Source organism: Haliotis rufescens, unplaced genomic scaffold, assembly GCF_023055435.1.
Source record: "Haliotis rufescens isolate VD_foot unplaced genomic scaffold, xgHalRufe1.0.p SCAF_2, whole genome shotgun sequence".
NCBI classification, from domain to species: domain Eukaryota; kingdom Metazoa; phylum Mollusca; class Gastropoda; order Lepetellida; family Haliotidae; genus Haliotis; species Haliotis rufescens.
In genome coordinates, this window is record NW_025963890.1 from 72882256 (window position 1) to 72905272 (window position 23017).

The 23017-nt window shown below is 39.1% G+C and overlaps 1 protein-coding gene across 1 annotated transcript; it reads left to right on the forward strand.

Annotated features, from left to right (window-relative positions):
- Positions 1–1543: 1543 nt before the first annotated feature.
- LOC124133213 (ethanolaminephosphotransferase 1-like) lies at positions 1544–22706 on the forward strand. Its single transcript, XM_046497513.2, has 9 exons — positions 1544–1633; positions 6543–6611; positions 7674–7866; positions 9971–10233; positions 10833–10944; positions 11391–11439; positions 12699–12879; positions 14257–14439; positions 15141–22706. The coding sequence occupies exons 1-9, from the start codon at positions 1577–1579 to the stop codon at positions 15201–15203; spliced, it is 1170 nt and encodes a 389-aa protein (XP_046353469.1). The 5' UTR covers positions 1544–1576; the 3' UTR covers positions 15204–22706.
- The last annotated feature ends 311 nt before the right edge of the window (positions 22707–23017 follow it).

The following is a 23017-nucleotide window of genomic DNA, read 5'->3' on the forward strand; positions in this document are numbered from 1 at the left end:
ACTGTAACGTATATCAGTCTCGGCTGACTGTAACGTATATCAGTCTCGACTGACTGTAACGTATATCAGTCTCGACTGACTGTAACGTATATCAGTCTCTGCTTTGATCATATGATCCCGCATTATTAATACCGTTCCTGTTGGGAAACTAGTGTTGTCAGTGTATTTCAATGGTAAATGAACAGTCAGTAGGTTGTATGGCAAGTTTCCATGATATATACCATTCTACAATGAATTTGGAAATTACTCGTTCACTCAGAGGTTGTCAAATCACAATAAACCACCTCTGATTGAAACATCCGATTTGACGGCCGAATGACCACGGAGGCTAATATTCATATAATATTACTTTTTTGCAGTCATTGTCAGTAGGCATATTTAATTAATTATATCTACAACTATAGGTTACAAAATGCAAAGTTGATGTTACTACACTATTCAAAGGATGTGTGGCAATACATTTCGTGCAGAAATCTACAAAGAGAATGCATTTTCAGCCTGGTTCCCTGGGTATGCTGCGCTGGCGCTACACTAGATGCATTTTGAGCTCTTCGGACAAGAGAGAGCTTGGAATTAGGCGCTTTTTTTATATGCGACTGTGATATGTCATATATCACGCTGTGCTTTTGGTTCCAAATTCAATATAGCGCCGTTAATATAGCGATAACCCAGCTCTACATGTATTGAAAACACAGCATGTGTACCTCGCAATTAAATCTAAAGTGGTAACTATAGGAGGGATCTTCTCGGTTCGCCACCACCGCTTATCTAGAATTAGGAGTGTAGTCAGGCGCACTAATTGGTAGAACAATACAGGTGGCAGGAGGGCACATCAGACTTTTCTTGGTTAGTTATATAATTAATTAGGAGCCATACTGAGAAAGTGTCAGCATGAGCATTTCATTAGAGTTAGTATACAGAATTTCAGCTGTGTTCTTTGCCGGATCCGACTGCTGGAAAAAGATATTTCTGACATTGTAATACTGTTTTCATGTACATACGTTTAGTATAATCAATACTTGATTTGTATGTCTAATGCCGCTGCTAGCCACCTGGGAGTAATAAAGTTTAGTCCAGTTCAGTTCTGTTTAGGTCAGGATGCTTTAATTAGTTCATCTTAATTATTACAGCAGTTGAATGGGAAGTGGCCCAACATTAAACTGAATTCGTTGGACAGTTTGTTCATTACAATTATATTTTTGTTTATATTTCTTTTTAGCCACAAAAGTACTCATGACGTGTGGTAAGGGTAAGAGAAATTAATTTGATCAAAAGCAACACAATTTAATATGATTAAAAATTGAATATTTTAGCATATTTTCTTAATTACGTTTACGCCGAGTATCGAACGTACGGTCACACCACATGCAAACACACAATAATCGGGGGATCATCTAATGAATGCGCCGGTAAATCCAAATACCTCTACACCTTTATCAGAAGGGATATAAGTGCAAGTCTAGTTTCTATTTATTGGATTGACTAGCTACACGGCTGTTGATTGGATCATATTTGACCGGAAGTTCAAATATCCAATCGTGGGATCAGTTAGGTGAGAAGGCACACAGCAAGCAGCATGGCGACCTTTGGTTATTTATCTAAAGAAGTTCTGACCGGTTTTGACAATTACAAGGTATCGTTAAATTCTAAGTTTCATTTATCTCAATTCATTTTGCTAGATATGCATATCTATTTATTTGAATTGAAAAATGTATGATCTGATTGAGAGTTATCCCGTTAAAGGTGATCACTACCTACTATCGGGATCTACTTGCAAAACTACGGCCACTGTCCAATGTTCTACTCATTTATGACACGATTCTTGTCACGATTTCTTGATAAATATCATATGACTTGTGGGATACGTACCATATGGTCGAGATTTGCAATAATGAAGTTTACTGAGTGCAGCGTTGTCATGTTAATTACATGTCTTATATTTGCATTGTTAGTAGGATCATTACGATCAACTCAGCTATGCTAATGACGTTATATGTATGTTGTGATTTTGCTAACTGAAAAACCGCATTCATTCACATACTGTCCCTTTTCCAGTCCCTTACTAACGCTCAATCCCAAAACATCTGAATATGTAATAAATTCATTAAAATGGATTTGTTAACCAGAATAAATTTATATGAATTGAATATTTGCATATGATGAACTGATATTGCAGACTATCAGTGGCTCTATTAGGGATTGTAATTTGTGCTAAGTGGATTAATCCATCTTCCCAACCCAAACATTATAGCTAAATCCTTAAGCATTATAGTCACATTAAAAGATACTTGTTTCTCATTGATGACCTATTCTGCATTTTTCCAAGACTGTGTCAAAGCTTTGAGTCCAAAGGAGTCATGAAAATACTACTAATTAACTTTGTTAGTAGTATTGCACATGGTTGTAACTGCGGAGTATGGTTTATGAAGCAAAGTTATCAAATCTCTATTAATAAAACATGCTTTTTAAACATGTTCAAGTAGCATGTCATTATGTAAGGTCATGATAACATGATAGTAATCATCTAGTGTTATTACCGTAATTGCTTGCTACAGCTATCAATGTGATCAAAGTACCAAGCCATCCTAGATATAATCAAAGTATTCTGAGAACAGCCTTTTAGCTGTGAGCAATTACAAAATGACTGTCCTAAATGTCTGACCATGAGCCTTTGCTGGGATTTCAGTAATTATTTTATGAGGAACAGAAAATCCAGAACTCTTGAGTTGTGAGTGGGTTATTCCATAAATTACCTTGTAATTATCTGTAGTCTTTTTTTCTGATAAAGTGTAGCAAATGTATGGTCCCCATTGCAAGATATTGTGAGCATTGACCCACAATCTAGGTATGATGATGCACTATCAAACAAATCACCGAGTCTGACTACTTGATCAACTTAGTCGTATCCTGCTAGTGACCGGGTTGTTATTCTGCCTTAGGACCAACAATGTTTACAGGTGTTTACAGTGTTGTCACTACCTCTAGTACATTACAGTACATTCAGACTGTGCACTCAAAAGAACCCACTTGTCTGATGGTAGATGACAAGATGGTGGAAACACGAATATGTACACACTTCCGAAATGCATGTGTCAAAATGTGTGGTGTCACCCTGGGCAAGTGCCTTAGTTCATATGTGCCTCTGTTAACCCAGCAGGAATTGGGTAACCCATATGCGAGGTGGATATAAAAATCATCTACCCATAGGTAGCTTGGGTTGTATACTACTCCCCTGGAGTTGAGCATGGTAACCATGGTAACTGCAATGCAAACGGATCCTCTGGAACAAATAAAACTGCATTTGAGCAGACTCTAGAACCTGGATACCTGAGGTATATGAATGTGTAATATAATGATGTCGGTTGGTTGTTTAATGCCGCACTGACTCAGCTATATGACGGCGGTCAGTAAATAATCGAGTCTGGACCAGACAATCCAACGATTGACATCATGAGCATCGATCCATGCAATTGGGATACAATGACATGTATCAACCAAGTCAGTGAGCCTGACCACACGATCCCGTTAGTCGCCTTTTACGACAAGCATAGTCGCCTTTTACGACAAGCATGGGTTGCTGAACACCTATTCTACCCCGGAAGTATAATATACTGAAAAAAAAATATACTGAAAAAAAGAGAGATAAAAGTAGAGACGTAAGTTCAATCAATCTATTGTCACAAGTGACACATAAAACCGTCTGAGACAATGAACAATGGATGACATCATCTTCAGCTATTTACGACAGTGAGTTGGTATGACACCGTGTTGCCTTGGGCCATTTTGCAAACAAAGAACATGATGAAAACAATGGAACAATGAACCAAAAACACAATGCTCAATGAGAATTACCAGATTACAGAAGATAATTTTACTGATACCTAATAATATACTCTGGTCCAGTGGTAATGCTATTATCATCATTGTGTTAAATAGCTTAAACCACACTAATTTCAATTGATTCCTGCTATAAATACACTACTCTACACTGTTTGATAAACAGTGCTTTCAAACATTGTTCATGCTTGACATTGATGAGGACTAGGATTATGTATTGCATCACCATAATCACTGATCACATGCTGACAGCTGCAATCATTCTTTATGATGATATCAGGACCAACTGTTAATGAATAAACTTTGTTTTACTTTGTTTTGAGTGAAAAGCAAGTGTAAAGTTTATCATTGTATCATTGTGTGTGTTTAATGTGTACACATTCTAAGAATGGTTACCATGGTTATACAAATGTTTCCTCAACCATTAGGGACCACTTTAGCCTACAAAAAAGATGTTAAAAGATGGTATTTGTTGTTACCCTGCCTGAAACTCTATATTAATTGGATAAGACAAGGACTGGTCGACTTGGAGTCAGTATACTGTGTCTGAGTGGGGTATTCATGTTAAACCACGGCGTGGTATATCAGTGGGCTAGCACTATAAATCGGCATATGTCCTGACTAGTACAAACAGTCACCCAGACACCCACACATCATTGACTTATTACATTTCTTGGCGTAAATGTTGTCTGCACTGCACGGAATTGCTTAAGATGCAATCAAATATTTAAAAACATTCGGGGGTGGTGGGGGGCATGCCCCCCCCTAGACATTTCCTCTTTTTTCAGGAAAACCTGCTCACATCCCTGCACATGCATGCACATAAGGCCATCTTAACTGACTTCATTAACCACTTAGTTTTTTTAATCAATGATCATGTTAATCATGTCAATCGTGTTATGAATCATCATTATTATTTCAAATGCAATAAACATGTTTAATCCAGCCCTCATGGCCAGTATCTGAAATTAAGCATGGAATCCTTGCCATTACCATTACCATTTTATGTTGATAACATAAGATGTAGGGTGTGGGGGGGGGGGGGGGGGGGGGGGGGTCGTCCCCTTGGCATGCTAGGTTCAAATACTACAGCAAACCTCAGTGACCCTGGGTCACCTTGAATTCCCCTTAAATTTGAATTCTGATCAGGGATAGAACTTAGCACTAGCTCGCTAACCCAGACCAATTTTGTTATTGTTAAAGCCTTGGGGCTAGTAGAATTTTAGATATCCCGGGGGATATTGCATATATGTTCATGGTTAATTTCTATCCGTACTGAACATGCTGATGGCCATTAGATGATTAATATTCAAATCATTCAAAACCGTCTCCATGGTCTAGTGGTAGAGCGTCCGCACGGAGGGCGGAACTTCCCGCAACAGCATGGTAAAAGATGGTACTTGTTGTTACCCTGTCTGGCGCTCGGCATTAAGGGGCTTAAACAAGGAGCACACACACAGACACACACACACACACACACACACACACACACACACACACACACACACACACACACACACACACACACACACACACACACACAAGATGGAAAGAAAACCCTACTTACCATATGCCTACCATCAGGGATGTCATCATATATAAAGATATTGATGTATTTAAGGACCTGAGAAGATCGGGGGTAGAATAGGTTTTCAGCAACCTATGCTTACCGTAAAAGGTGACTATGCTTGTCGTAAAAGGCAACTTCAGTCAACTTCAGTGTATACACCAGATCGTTTCATACATGTATCTTAACACATTTTACCAGAGCTACGGCCAAACTTTTCCCAATCGGACAGTTTTCACCTACCCCGGGACCTCTTGCGACCTACAGCGTGTACCCGGGTAGGGTCGGGTAATAGGGGGATGGGTACCCGGGTGGTGGGTACCCGGGTAGTAAATTTGGCATGTCCCAGCCCTAGTTGATGCTGTATTGATCCAAATTTGGCTGGACTAACGAGTCTGTGCATAGTCCATTCAAAATCATGTAGCGAAATTGACATCCGGTTCGTCAACTGCCGTGCAGATTTTGGTCGATTGTAGGATTGGCAAAGCATGTGTACTGTCAACTTGGCATCAGCAGATGTTTTCCAAATCTTTTCATGTTTTTATTCAAGGTGCTCACATGGTTTGATGCACTTTGTGAAAAAAGACTTATTTTATCACTTTTATTGTATTATATAAGATTGTGTTTATCGATGAGATAGTTCACTGGGCTCTGCCATTTTGTTTGAAGCAAATGCATGTGATATGAGTGGGGGAATCTGATTGGTCAATAGGAGGGTCATAGCAGGGATGTAACTCGTAATCGCCACTGATGGCGTTACGATCAAATCCAGAAATTCCAGCCTAGTTCGGCAAGGTCGGAAACTAGACTTCGGGAAGATGGGTATCCTTTAGTGAAAGAATAAAATAGTATAAATATAAAGATGGGTTTCTATACATTTGAAGAATCTCTTATTTTGATTGTGGTTTTCAAAAGATTAGTTTGTTGAAGATTGTACCACCTATCAAAATAGTTTCACCTACAACCCTTATCTGTGCATGTTACCTGAAATCACTCCTGGTGCCAAATGCGAGTTGTGAGCACCGCTGAACGGCTGATTATGTCGCCTCAGAGAGAGTGTAACAGTACTCATGTTTTCAGTCCACTGTCTGCTTTATTTGAAAACTTTCACTGATATTCATTCCGCTGTTTTTTGCAGTACAGTGCAGTGGATACAAGTCCTGTGGCCAACTATATCTGTCACCCTCTCTGGAACTGGATAGTACAGGTGAGTAGTGGAGTAGTGGATAGAGAGCTGGTTGCTGGTTCGCTCTTCCCTGGCTGCATCATTATAAGACATTAAACTAGGTCTGACCGTCAATATATATATAGAGATCGATAATTGTTAACTAAATAACGGTCAATTATCGATAAATAGTGGAAAAGTAACTTTGAGCAAATATGCAAAGAGCTCAGAGACAAAACAACATATTTCATGTCATGTCATGTCATGTGGTGATAGATTTACATGGATTGCTTTGTGGACATTTAAGATATAACAAAATCAGTTGCTTGCTGTCTTTGTCAATGGTCAAAAACAAGTCTGCTTCGGTAAATTAAAACCTTCTTTCATCAGAATAGTTTGAGTAACATATTATCGATGACATAATTCTCATATCGATGATCGTGAATATTTCTTCCCATCGACGATAATTCTGGTTTTCAATCTTTTTAGCATGTTCAGTCAGCCCTACAATAAGCCTAGGTACTTGCTATTACCCTGCCTGACTTGGCATTGACGGGGTTATTTTAACTTAATGCAAGGACTGGTTGGCCCGGAGCAGTGCAATACTAAGATTACGTGTATCATGTGTATATTTGTCTCGTAAAATAAGCCAGAAATAGCAATCAGCTGCTCACACATTTTCTCCCCTATCTATGGGTGATTTAGTTTAAAAGTCCTTAATGTCATGGCCAATATCATGAAATATCACTAAAAAGAAAATTTAAATACAGTGATCACTGGTGATGGTAAGACCGAACACTTTGTATCTCTAGCAATCAATGTTGGTTTCAAGGCAAGTTCATGGTGAGTTGATATGATTTGCTGATCAGTTCATACACGATTTCGCTGAAATTAATGTAAACAAAATTGAATAAATTTGCTTGAGAACCAATTCTTTTATTTTTTGAAGCGTAATATATGTTATTTATGATACAGAAACATCGTGGGCTAGTAATCATGATCATCTCCATGTAGCTTTAATCTCTATGTAACGCAGAGTATCACAGTGCACATTCAGAGTATGATGACACTCGTGTTTGCACCCCACCATGTTGTTGTTGCCAGTTCTACCCACTATGGATCGCCCCGAATGTGCTGACGTTTTCTGGATTCCTCCTCCTCCTCATCAGCTTCTTCGTCATGACGTACTTCGACGTCGACTTCTACGCCTCCAGTCGAGATTACCCCAACTATGACCCTATACCCAACTGGGTGTGGCTCATGGGCGCTGTCAACAACTTCCTGTCGCATAATCTGGGTAGGTGATGTTCAGTGTGGGTCTTCTATGATCAGGTATCCACATGGCATGTTGGCATCTGAACACCATGTCGCATCCGAGTCATCATCATCATCACAATTGTCACATTATTATTATCAACTCGTTCTTGCCTACATTTTCATTGACCTGATATAGTGATGTTTGTTTGTTTGCTGTTTAATGCTGTTGTCAGCAATATTCCAGCTATATGATGGCACCTGTAAATAATCCAGTCTGGACCAGACAAACCAGTGATTGATGTTATGAGCTATGTTCCATGCCTTCTGAGTGTGGTGACACAAGTCAACAAACCCGAAGCCCGATCTATTTAGTTACCGTTTTAACCCTGAATCCCCATGAAGCAGGGTCAAGTGCAATGTCATTAAAATCAGATCTTCTACTTCGAATTTATACCTTTGTGCGTGAAGATCTGAAGGCACCTGCATAGAGGGTAGTGTCAGGTGACCCCTGAGGGAACTCAGTGCCGTAGCCAGCCGCCCCCCCCCCCCCTGGATTTTTTATAGAAAACATTTTTCCTTGTGAAAGTTAACTTGAATAAGAAATGAATAATCTTATTTGGCCCCCCTGTCAAAAAAAAGTTAACTACGGCCTTGGAACTTAAACCACCTTTGTAAATAAATCTAAATGTGTTGGTTCTTGAATCAGTAAGCATAATCATCATCAGATATCATCTTTCTAAAATGATTTTGTTTCACTTCTTTACAACGTTGATTTTGAAATGCCATCTTAGCAAAGGAAAAACAAATGTACACTTTATGGTACATCTTTTTGTGTGTAGATGCCAGGGTGCTCAGAAATGACAGGATGTACTAAATATCCACAACCATATAATAACGTGGCCTTATCATTTTGCATTTGAAACTTCCAGATTGAATTCATTTTCGAGAGGTCAGATGTACTTTTCTGTATTCCTTGCACACTTGTACCAAGAATTAAGAAGTTATATTTTGGCTGGACTATTGTGTCTTATGTATAGTCCAATCAACATCCTGTAGTGGAATCAAAATCTGGTTAATTAACAACATGGCAACTGCTATGCCAAATTCGTTCGACAGCATGTGTACCATCAACTGGGCGTTGACAGATATTTTCCAAATATTTTCATGTTTTTATTCAAGTTGCTCAGGTGATTTGATACACTTCTCGAGGTAAAATCCATTTTATTACACAATAAAGATAATTATTATCGATGAGATCGTCTTGACCTGACGCCTCCATTTTGTTGAAGAAAATGCAAGCAATATGAGAGGTGGAATCTGATTAGTCAGTAGTGGGGACTTAGAAGGGACATGACTCGCAAGAGACACTGAAGTACATAGTTACACGAGGCGTCTACTTAGGCAAGTGAATTTGTTGTGAGGTGTGGCTCTGTTCACCCAGCAGTGAATGAGTGTCTGGTAGGATGACATGGTAGTGCGACGTTAACCTTGTAGCACCTCATAGCAGCTTGGGGTATATACTCCCCAGGGAGTTGAGAATAAAATTTGAGTGAACACACTAATCTATTAACCGGAGTAATGGATTCACGCTTTGAACACACACAAGTGTGGAGTTTCATCAGTAGAAATTGGCACTAGCCGGATAGTCCTTGCCAAATTGCCGAATATGTTATGATTATACGGACTAGTTGACTGAAATTGTTAGTTCCTATGTCTGAGTTTATAGAAATAGCTTTATTGTTGTTGTTAATGTAAGGTTATTTTTACTTGTCACCCATATGTATGTTTGAGGATAGTTCAAAACCTCCCTTGGGCACGCCAGAAACCTATGATTGTGGGTTCGAATCCCAGTTCATCCCGTTTATGTTTCTAGGTTTGTCAGCATCATACCTGTACTCGTGGGTTTCAAGGAAGTGGTAAACGTCTCAGACCGGCATCCCTTTGGGCTTTCCTCCTCATTAAGCTGACACGATGTGATACAATACTGTTAAAATCGGCGTTAAACCCAACTCACTCACTCACTCAGGACCTTTGTTTGAGATCTAGCATAAACATGGGCTCTGCACATTCCTTTTGGGTTTTCTGTTATCAGCCTGAGTCTGGTACTTGTAAATGTAGTTACTATTCCCTGCTGTTATCTCCAGATGGTACAGACGGCAAGCAGGCCCGGCGTACAGGCACCAGCTCACCACTCGGGGAGCTGTTCGACCACGGATTGGATAGCATGGGCACGCTCTTCATTCCGGTGGCGCTCTACTCCATATTTGGGCGCAGTGAGATGAGCGTTGACGTGTTCCGTGCATACTACATTTTACTGGGTATCATGACTTGTTTCATAATATCCCACTTTGAGAAGTATAACACCGGTATCCTCTTCCTGCCATGGGGATACGACATCAGCCAGATAGTAAGTGCTTCTTCCAGGCATTGTTAAGATAGGGGCCCTGTCCTCTAAGGTGCTGCAGTTTGCCATGTCATGGGTTTCATGAAATTGATAAATGTCTAAGAGCTGCATCACTTTTGGCTTTCCTTGTTCATTAACATAATCAAGCTGACACACCATGATATAACTGAAATACCAAAATCCTCACTCGCTCACTCTCCTTTAAACATGTTGAAAGAAATGCCAGAACTGAAATTTCAGTAAAATTGACATGAAAATTAAATAAACAGCCAATATTCAGTTATTGAATTGAGAAATCATGTGATTCTATTGATCCCAGAACTAGAAGCAATGAGTCACAAGGGAGTGACTTGCTTCTACAACAACAGAATCGAGAGTCGACTTTAATCATGTTATGGCGGATATCTAATTTCTCTATATTGTTGCACAATGACCTATAGTTGCATCAGTTTTACTTCTACAAAGTGCACATTCACAATGACCAGTGATATAATTAAACATGTCCGTGAAGGATAGGTCACTAATGTCATCAGCATGATCAGTACTTGCTGTGATCCATTATTTCTTATTAGTTTTATTAGTATGTTTTCCTTGTGTTTCAGGCCATGACGTTTGTGTACCTGTTAACATTTTTTGGAACGTATGAGATATGGAAATTCACAGTGCCAGGACTTGGATGGACGGCAGCCGAGTGTGTCGTGATGCTGTGCTACAGTTAGTGTCTCCTCTTACTTCTCATGTATACAGCACAGCATCAGGGATATATCTGTAATATTGCTGACTACATGCCCTGTGTTATATCTGTATTGCTGACTACATGACCAGTGATATATCTGTAATATTGCTGACTACATGCCCGGTGATATATCTGTAATATTGCTGACTATATGCCCGGTGATCTATCTGTAATATTGCTGACTACATGCCCAGTGATCTATCTGTAATATTGCTGACTACATGCCCCGTGTTATATCTGTATTGCTGACTACATGACCAGTGATATATCTGTAATATTGCTGTCTTCGGGTGGTGATATAGGTGTAATGTTGCTGAAATATGTCAAACTGTTACATGTATTTCAGTTTGTCATCCGTTACACAAAAGTTTTCTTGTGTTACAAACAATGACAAACTACTCTCATTGTGTTGTTTCCATTGCAGTGGGCTTCTTCTTTCTGACGTTCCCCCCGACTGTCTACAACCTCTATATGTAGGTATCTAACCATTGTCCCATCTAGGCCCTGACACTTGCTCTGATCTTACAGAATAGGACCACCTCTCTGGTCTAGTGGCTAGAGCATCTGCCTGGAGAGCGAAAGGACGATGGTTCAATGCCTGACCGTGTCATACCAAAAGCCGTTAAAAGATGATATTTGTTGTTATCCTGCCTGGTGTTTGGCATTAAGGGCATAAAACAAGGACTGGTCGGCTTGGAGGCAGTATACCGGTCTGAGTGGGGTACCACTGTTAAACTGCAGCATTGTTTCTCGGTGGGCTGGCGCTGAAAAACAAGCATTAGTTAGGACTAGTACAAGCAGACACACACACACACATCACTATGTAAGTGAAATAATCTTGAAGGCAACATTGAACCACAGGACAGTGGGTTCTTTTTACATGTGTCACTTGTCGACATACGCACCACGAGTAACACATGCATGATATTATCATTGTGAGAAGGCAAAGGCTTATTGTCAGTGAAGTGTTTGTGTATGACTATCAGATCTACTCACTACTGCCATCGTACTTATAGAATGTTAACTCAAGGTGCAAACTGAAAATGCAAACATCACAGTTATGACGTCAAGATGTCCGTACAGGACGACCAGTTGACTTGAATGGGTTTTTTCAAGACGGGTAGCAAGATTCCTTAATAGACAGTCAACGACTTTTGCCACCCTTCTGAAGCCTGAATCGGGTAAAATTCTGTTCACTCCATATAAATTTATAAGAACGCAAACTTCGACTGAAAATGCTGCTAAGAGCCAAGTTCAGACTAGTCTCAAATTTTTTTGCACAGACTAAACGTGTCATTATGTTTCATGCATAAGCACCAGCCTGAAGTCAAAATGCACAAAATGCAAGAGTGAGATCTTAATACTTAATCTTAATACTTCATGCCAGACCCATGAAGGTCTGGGTTAGAATAGGTCTTCAGCAACCCATGCTTGCTTTAAAAGGTAACTATTCTTGTCTTGTGAGGCGACAAACGGGATCGGTGGTCAGGCTCGCTGACTTGGTTGAAGCATGTCGTCGTATCTCAATTGCGTAGATTGATGCTCATGATGTCAGTCACTGGATTGTCTGGCCCAGACTCGATTGTTCACAGACCGCCGTCATATAGCTGTAATATTGATGAGTGTGGCGTTAAACAATAACCAAACAAACTACACACCAAATTTTTATTCAGCTTCAGGATTGTCTGTTATGACTTGCATGTTGTTAATGTTGGCTATTGGGTAATTTCAGATCTTACCGTGACAGAACCGGAAAGATGAGGTCCTTCTCTGAAGCAGTGCGGCCACTTGTATCAACAGGGCTGCTGTTTAGCATGTTGTTATTCTGGGCCAACATGTCCACCTACAGGGTAATGGAGAACCATCCTAGACTGTTCTACTGGACCACAGGAGCAGCGTTCTCCAACATAGCGGTGTGTACCACTCTCCTACCCAGTTCCTTGCGGTCAACCCAGACTAAACACATGCTAAGCCACTTCTGATTTGTCATTAAATAAACAGGAAGCAAGTATTTTGTATAAATTTCTGTTTGACTACAGGTCTCATCTATTGAAATGTTTTTACATTTTGTTAATCTCAATTAACATGATTATGTGATGTTTTAATGTTGAATAATGTTTTAACAGGAAATTTGCATTTTATTAATCATCTTCCTGAGGCAAGGGCATTAACTGAATATGAAAGTCCAGTTTCCACCCTTGCCGAACTAGGCTGCAATTTCCAGGCTCAGTCACAGTGCCACCAGTGGCTATTACATGTTATAATCATGACACAGTCATCAGAGATCTGAGATGTACTTATTCAGTTTATGCATCTATATTTCATCTTCGATAAATTTATGGGACAGGAGTGCAACCTTATTTTGTCTGGTGCAACTAGATTTTCATGTCAACATGCACCTGGTGCAAGTCAAATGAAGTTCCTTAAATCAAACCCTGACTATACATGGATTAACAGATTAACTCTAATAATATGAAACAATCAAGTGTTTAACCTTTGAGTGGTGTACATCGGTAAATCCTGACACTCCTGTCATGTACAGAGTTTATTGTTGAAGCGGTGTATTGCCAAATTTGACCAGTATTTTCTGGCGGCACATGGTCCTGTGCACAACACACAGGTCACAAGTTAGGTGATGTTTTGTTTTGTTTGTGTGTTGTTTAACGCCGCACTCAGCAATATTCCAGCTATATGCCGGCGGTCTATAAATAATCTGGAATCTGGACCAGACAATCCAGTGATTGACGTCATGAACATCGATCCACGTGAGTGGAATCGATGACATACATCAACCAAGTCAGCAAGCCTGACTACCCGATCCCGTTAATTGCCTCGTACGACAAGTATTGTCGCCTTTTACAGCAAGCATGGGTTGCTGAAGACCTATTCTAACCCGGATCTTGACGGGTCCAGGTGATGTTAAGCAATGTAAGTCATGGAGAGTAATTAGATGTTTGACCGAGTTTGGCTTCTGAGAGTTTCAATGGCTTTGGTCCCGCCCTACACTGAAGCACATGCAGCACATGTGGTGTCTCCTTGGGCAATGGACTCTGTTTGAATTGTGCCTCTGTTCACCCAGCAGTGCTTGGGTACCCGGTAGGATGAGATGGTTGTTAACCTTCTAGCGCCTCACGAGCTTGGGTTTTATACTTCCCAGGGAGCTGAGAATGATGGTTGAGTGCACACTGATCCATTATGATAGTGTGGTGCTTTTAGCATGCCCCTGTGGTGTGGATTTAGTGCAATATTAATAGACCTATTGTTATTATTATTTTTATTTTTGGTTTCAGTGCAATCTGATTATTGCCCAGATGAGCAACACCCGTTGTGAGCTAGTCAACACACTGCTGCTGCCACTATTTTCCATTGTCTTCCTCTGTGGGCTGTTTAGTCTCGGGACCATCGAGTTCTACCTCCTCTGGTCCTACTGCATATATGTGACGGTGTCTCATGTTATTTTTGGTGTCAGCGTGGTAGGTGCAATTCAACAGTTGTTAGTATCTCTGCTTGATTCTGGATTCCCCACATGGGTACAGTGGGTACAGTGGGTACAGTGTGTAAAGCCATTTCTGGTATCCCCTGCCTGTGTGTTGCTGGAATATTGCTAAAAGAGGCGTAAAACCACACTCACTTGATATGTCTGAAATATTGGCAACACAGTGACTATAACGTAAAACAACATTCACTTACTCAGCCATTTTTACAATACTGTATTTGCACAATATCAATTTTAAATTAAAATGATTATAAGAATCCTAATTATTTCATTTAAGTTTTTGCTACCAGAAATTATTATTCATTATCATGGATCCACATTGAATTTATTGAATTTGTAATTATATTCTCTGCTTGTGAGTGAACTTAATGAAATGGGGGGGCCAGGTGTCCCACTAGTCAAAGGCACTGCAATACACTATGCAGAGTTGCATCCCTTAGATTCCAGAAACCTTTGTTTTCGTTAGCTCATGTTTCTTGGTTTGTCAGCACCATGACTAAGTTGACGAGTTTCACCCAAGTTTATCAAAACCAAAGACCTGCATCACTTCAGGCCAAGTTTTGGCTTTCCTACCACAAGCTAACACACCAGGACATGACTGAAATACTGTTCAATTTGAGACCCAATATTCACTATTTCATACCATGAAATATTTATATATCATTTCTTTTTTTTCAGGTATCTGAAATGTGTGAGCATTTCAATATCAAGGCATTTTCCATACCAGTGAAAAAATCCTGATCACCGTCTCGATTTTAAATGCTGCTCTTATTTATTCTTTGTGATATTGGATGTCGGAAGCCATGTTGTTTGTTGAGATAAAATGGTTGTTCCATAGCTCAGTCCTTGTTGGACATTATCGGGAAAGATAGTGTGACAGAAGTTTTCATCAAGAATCTGCTTGTCATTTCTAAGAACATTGTCAATACTTCACTGGTTTGTTCAATACATACGACCGATACACAGTGTAGTTGCTATTTTTTACCAATAATTAAGCAAAGGCTTGGTTAACGATAGGTGTTCTCAGCACAATGAGGGCGCAGATAATATCACAGTCAGTAATGGAGTGTGGAGTGTCTAGTAACAATCTAGTAACAGTCTAGCAAGTTCAGCTATGAATAGTCCGTTTGATAACCTTGAAATGTAATAAAATTGATGTGAAGTGCAATGTTTGGGCGAGCAGACTCAAAAGTCTTGGCACTGGCTGACATAGCCTTTTTTATGTCTGCTCTATGCATTGCCTCCATGTTCATCTTCTCGAGGGTGTTAAGTGACTATAAAAGTTCAGTTTCAAATCTTGCCGAACTAGGCTGGAATTTCAAGGCTCGATCATAGCTCCACCAGTTACTATTTTGAGTTATGCCCCTTTTATGTCTCTCTTGTTGACCAATCAGATTAAATCTCTCATATCACTTGCAGTTGCTTCAAATAAAATGGCAGCGCCCAGTCAATACAATCCTATTGTAATAAAGGGGCTTTATAAATAATTTGAGCACCTTGATTGAAAACTTAAAAAGATTTGTAAAATAACTGTGGATGCCCAGTTGGCGGTACACATGCTTTGCGAATCCTTCAGTCGACTGAAATCTGCATTTTGAAATCCATGTTGTTTACGAATAAGATATCTTGTTTGTTACGCGATTTTGATTGGACTATGAATAGACTCATCCAGCCAAAATGTTACTCTGGAATTCGAGCCAAGTTTGGCTAGGGTAGAAACTGGACTTTTATGGTCAGTTAACTCCCTTGCCTTGGGAAGATGCTCCATGGCAGGCAGTGGTAAGATTCCTACATACATGCAATAGCTACTAAAACGTCTACACCACATAGTGACCATGCATATCCATCATGATGGAGGAACGTAGTGCATACAAGACTGTGAAATATTGATAATGTTCTTCATGTTCTAAGAAAAACAATCCATTCCACCACGTTCACGGACACGCAAATCCCTGTCACATAAGATTGTCAAATAATTCAGGATTTTTAATGTGTTTATCGCTGTGTACTTCACTTCAGTATTTTCTGACAAGTTTCCTGTTTTCCTTCATTATTTCACTTCTATGAAGATGCCTGACATTAGTTTGTGGAGAGATGATGCATCGATATTTGGATTATTAGTTGTGAAGAAAGTACAATGTGTGAGTGGATGCCTGTAACAAGTTTATCATTCATCGTATTGAGCCACATGGCAAATTCAAGTCATTACAGAAATTAAGCTGCCATTTTCTTTTTAAATATGCTTGTTGCATGTATGCAGTATTACCTTGCAATCTTCGTTAAACTTAAAACCCTGATGATAAGGAGTAGAATAACACGGAGAGATAACTCAGAACAAAGCCTGGGTCTCAACTATACTACACATAAGAAGTTAGAGAACACCCAAAATCATATGACCATAGTTAATCTGTTACGACTGGTGTTTTCGCAACACAGCGTTCCAATTGTGGGTGTTCGTTACTTGTTTTGATGGGCATATAATCAGCAAACTACGTGTTAGCTGAAAGCACTCACAGAGCAGTGACAGCAGTACACATGGTATGCAAAGTCATTCAATGTGCACTTCAGTGACTTTTTCCCAAGTACGCAAAAAAAACCGGATTGTGTATTTTGATTTAAAAGTCAACATTTTCAAGAGGCCACCCTGACCAGTATCCAGAGTAGGCATCTGTGTAGAATACACTGATTACTGGAGACTTTCAATGTAATGGGCTATGGATTTGGTTTTCTCTTTATAGAGTTTCAATGTCTGATGTCTTAGTTGTAGGAGGTTTTGAAAAAGGTTGCTTCTAACATAGTACTGTCGTAAAGTCCTAGTTAGTCTTAGGATATTGATTATTTTGTGGGTGAATGTGTTCAAGCACAATGGTCCTGGCACACTGGTCCCGGCACAGTCCTCTTAGAGACTGAACTTTATTCCCATAATGACAGCAATTGTTGGTAATACATCTCAAATATGAGATATTTCCCAGTTTGGGTTTCGATGATTTAATCTAAACATATATTTTAGCTTTGCAAAGGCGGTTTGTATCTGTGATACCAGCAAAGAGAAGATTCAGTACTTAGTTTTTATATCTAGTACATTGAATATTTCTGAATGTAAGAAAAGAAGATATAACATTCCCAGTTTTGTTTAAAACAATGTTGTTGTTTTTCAATTTGCCTGCCGCAGGTGGTTCATTTTAAAATCCCAGATGAAAGTCAGTATGTGTCAGAACAAGGGGAAGTAACTTCTGGAACAGTGAGAACACTGTGGGCTGTGTTTGAATGTTGTTTATGTGTTACGGTGTGTATATGATCATGTATTAAAGCTTATATTAAGCTGTGATGCAGACCTGGGCTCTGTTCCACAAAGCGATTGTAATTCTACAACTGTCATAAGTCCATGTTAAAAGTATGGGAGTTACGATGGTCTTAGAGCTACGATCGCTTTGTGGAATAGGGCCCTGTTGCTGACAGACATGAGCATTGAGAAATGACTAGTCAGGGTCGATTACACGTGGTCACGAGAAACTGGACATCCCCAGTTGTAAGACTTTTATCTTGTCATTGACCGTGATATTACAATGTCATTAAAATCAGATCTTTTACTTCAGTAGGATACTTTTATCTTGTCATTGACCGTGATATTACAATGTCATTAAAATCAGATCTTTTACTTCAGTAGGATACCTCTGTGTGAGAAGATCTGAGGACACCTTCATAGAAGGGCACCAGTCTAAATGAAGGTCGGGTGGGTTCTTGACTCAGTCAGATGTCAGCTTTGTAAGATAATTCAGCTATATTTCTTTACACCTCGATTTGGAAATTACGTTCATGGCAGTCACGTCAGATGAACCCTGTGTGAAGTTGGACCGCCTAATAAAATGAATGATGTTCTTGAGCCAATCAACTTTCTAAAAGATTTGGCTTCATTTTTTTAACACCTCAATTTGAAATTTCGGAATTTAACATACATAAGACACAGACCATCAAATATTCCTTTGATGGAACTCCAGTTTGGGTCGACATGGCGCTCAGAAATGAAAGGGTGTATTTAACATCCACAACAGGACAGCTGTTATTATTTACATTTGGGACTGGCCATTTTAGTTTGTTTTTTTAATGCAGAAATTAGATACGTTGGTGTGAATGTTTCACTCACTCATACTGAGAATTTAGCCTGAATGCTAATTGGCTGATAAGAAAATTCACCTGATGCTACCTGCTGTGGAGGTGGCATCTGACTTTCACACACAGGCATTTTTTCGGAGTAAAAGATCTGATATAAAAGAGAATGACTATATTTTGCCATTGTAGCAATGGCCAGGGTAATCATCGTACTGCCCAGTACAAGGATACTCCTACTGACCAGGTCAGTGTCATCTGTAGGATGCTTATCATTCCTCATCAATAGTTGGTCTGGAAGTATATGAGATATTTTTTGTATGATTAATCATTTGTTCGCTACGGCACAGCTATGAGGGAATGTCTTACTATGTTTAGAATAAAAAATAGTCTCTGAACACATAATTTTGATAGAAACAAGCAACTTCATTTTTATTTAAAAGTAGCCCCAGTGAGATGGAGATTCAGAACCTGTGGAAAATGTAGACTTGCTTAGTTTAAGGATATAGCTTTCTGTGATCCAACTTTTAATAGAAGGCTTTGTTTAGTGATATCCAGTTTATAATGTATTCAACATATAAATATTGCTTTGTAGTTAATGCCACAAGTTTGCATGTGGCATTAAACAATATTGTTTTACTGTAAAGTTTACACGATATACAGCTTTTCTTTGGACAAGAGGTCAGTCACATGAAGCTCTGACGTTCATACAGTTTGACCCTCACTCGATGAAGTTTCATACTCCATTGAACTCACACAAAGTGAAAGTCAATTCTTAAGTAATCTGTCAGCCCCCAGCATATTATGTCGAAATTTGTGTGAATAGTTACATGTAGTCAAGCAGAAAAGATAAAATATGGTAGACTTGATATCTGATGTACCATAGTAAGATACTATGTTTGCTGTTCTATAATCAATTTGTATTGAAAATGTTGGAGGCAGTGGAATATTTACAAATTTGAACTCTGGCACTTGGCAACTCTATGTACCAGAAATGCCAAGTCAGCAGTTTCATATCTGTGTTATTAATAGAATCTGTGATCATTGGACGCATTTAATATTTTCTTGACAAGGCACATCTTCCAGAGGCAAGAGTGTCCACTAGCCTTTATCAAAGCCTAGTGAAACCTAGACTTTAGGCGAGTGAACACTCTTGTCTCGGGAAGATGGACCAGGAATTGGGGCCAATTACGAGACTGAATGGGTTACGATTGAGTTAATTTCAGTGCTCAATTTGAGTTTTCCTCTAGCCTCAATGTACACTATTCAAAACAAGTATAACCTGATATTTTTATATTGTTATCGTTAATCTATCATGCCATGACTGATGAACTATAGCAATTTGAAAGAATCAGTTAATGTTTAACTTTTTTTCTAGAGGTTTAGAAAACAAAGTACATGTGCACTCATGTTTATGTGTGCTCTTTGTTCAGTTAGTAGTGATGTTCAGAACGTGCAGGAACGGATCACCACTGGTGCAGGAATTTACTGCACCACCCCAGCCCACCCGAACTTCAGTGCATGCCATATGAAATAGAGGCACAGCTTAGAACGAACCATGTTTAGCTTGAAACAATCTTATATACATGTATGCATTTTGTTTTTGTGTGTTATGGGTTATGATTTTTTAATTATTTTTTTCAGTCACTGTTTTCAGTTCAAATTCAGTTCATGAGAGATTTTAACACCTTTGTCTTCTTTTAACTACTCAGTGGTACAGTCTTGTTTCAGGGCACAATTTACCTGTTTTAATATGTTGGCGTCTTGGCCTAGGTGCCATTTAGTCAATAGTTCAACATGATTTTGCGTGTGATCCAAAGAATCTTTTAATTGATGAACTTGTTGAAGATGATGACTATGATGGTCACTGGGTGGTAGGGTGTATAGTAGTGGATGATGCAGCATCAGTGTCTGGTTCAAGGACATTTCCCATCAACCTTCTTCTGGCTTGTTTACCTACGATTGTTCCTGTACTTAGGGACCGGTCATTTATTACAGGGAGGGATCAGAGGTTGTTGATGCATTAATGTAATGGAAGTACCCTCCCCTAATGCTTGTCATATTTTTTGGTGACCCACCCCTATAATAAATGACTGGTCCCTAATTCACAGGAAATTTCATTTTGAAATAAGCATGTCAAAATAACAATGAGAGACGTTAGTTTTATTTTATATTGCTATGCCAAACCACAAAAAATAATTGTTAGACAAACTCTGAGGAATGCATGTGTTTTAGATCTTTTTCACAAAGAAGTCTTATTTTAGATACTTGTGTGCAGACAACAAATGTGAATGTTAAACAAGATAAATGGATGCTACTTGTTAACATAATCACTGATGCAGGGTCCAGGAATGTGGACCCGATACATCCTGTTGTATAAATGGAAGAGAAATATTGCTTATATCACAACTCCTAAACCTGTATCACAATGGGATTTCCTCCGACATTAAGCGGACATGTGATAACTGAACTACAGTTCAAAGCAATATTCACTCTCATTGCATCTACTGATCACATGACTGATAGGCCATGAAGATGTAGCTCTTCCTCAGATGTCATCACTATGAAAAACTGTGAAATCTGAGTGAAGATTCAAAGCTTTGTATTTAAACAAACACCTTTATTATGCAAACATTGTGTTCTGTTTTAAAAAGATAATATCATCCAGTTGTACTCGAAAGAGCAGAGTGGTCGTGCACAAGTGTGATATGTTTCTTGCAGCTGTGACTAGAATGGTCCTGTACCATCTACGGGTAGACACAGACGAGATGAGGTCGGCATTGAGATGCCAGTGTCGAGAAGGAGTGGCATGGTCAAATATTTTCCAGGGGTCAAGGGTTATACCGAGACAGTATGCACAGCAAGTCATGGGGCCCCATTCCATGAAGTGATCTCAGCACTGACCATGGTACAAAACAAAATATTGTCATCTTCCCTGGCACCCTCCGAAGCTTATCTGTCCACACATGGCAGCACAAGCCAAAAGCTGGATGAGCAAATAAGAATACCATTGTGGTTGATGACCACTCATGCAGAGAGGTATCAAATTGTAGACTGATCTAAACTTAATGAGATTGACGTAGCTATAAGCAATGGATGCTGTGATTTTTATTGGAACACTCAGTTGCTTCATCTCAGAATGCTTGTTGTAAAAGGCTACTAACGGAATCAGGTGTCTGACTCGCTGACTTGGTTGAAGCATGTCATTGCAGCCTATTTGCATAGATCAATGCTCATGATGTCAATCAATGGATTGTCTGGTCTATACTGCCATCATATAGCTGGAATATTGCCGAGTGCGGCGTTAAACAGCAAGCTTCATCTGAGGTACCTCATGATTGGGAGAATGGGCTTCAAGAAGCTGCTAACTACCTATGTTGGTGTAGATTCCCAGTGTTCATAATGAATACAGACAATCCCAGCTCTGTGCCATGATTGCTGCCCAGTATTACCTCTACACATCACTGCTACACCTCAGGGACCATCTACTGATGATGAGGAGTTGGTTTTGAGATATTTTCAAAACATTTATGGTCCATGATGGAAAAAAATAGAACTAGCAAAATATATTCTTTAAAATATTCTTACATGGTTGGTGGGATGAAGTGACAAATAATATTACAAGAAGGAATGTACATTCTTTAATTATTCAATAGGAATCCAAAGTTCTGATGAAAAATATAACTTTGTTATCTTAATTTCACATTGGTTAAACATTTGTTGCTTCTGAACCACTTTTTAAAGTGTTACATGTTCATCAGGCGATAGTATTAATACTGAAATACTGTCCATGTGACTTAAGTTTAAACTCACTCATCAGGCGAATTTTTAAAAAGAACTTTTTCATTTTATTCCATATTAGTTAAATTGTGAGTCTTCAAACAAGTAATAAACCAGGTCAGAGGTTGTGTGTGCTCTCACCGAAACATGGGAGGAGTTATTGTTATAAACCAGCACTGCTGATGGACCATTCCTCTTGTAAAATTCAGTTGCTCAATACTAGCAGATTGTAAGTCTCTTCTGTATGTGTGTTCTGTTGTGTTCGTCATGTTATAGGATTTTATCATCTGTATCATTGATGGAAATAACATGTTTACTGTTTGATATGCACGTTTGAATATAATTGTTTTAAAAATATACAGTGAAGCTGTTGTGTTTTTGTGTCAAGCATCTCCATACATTTTGTTGAAAAGACAAGAACATTGTAGGTAAATATTTATACGTTTAACATGTAAAATATGTAAACATTGCGCTTTTCATTTTAAATTTATGAAAATACAGGAAGAAAGGGTTTTCAAACAGTTAAGCTTCTGATTCATTGTTCATTCAGTGTTGAAAGTCAAGACGTAGTCATTTAGAGTGATCTCCCTTGACTGGTCGCCAAAGCTTCCCCCACCAATGCATTGCCAAGCCCCACACAGTATTATACAGGGCCCGATCCACAAAGT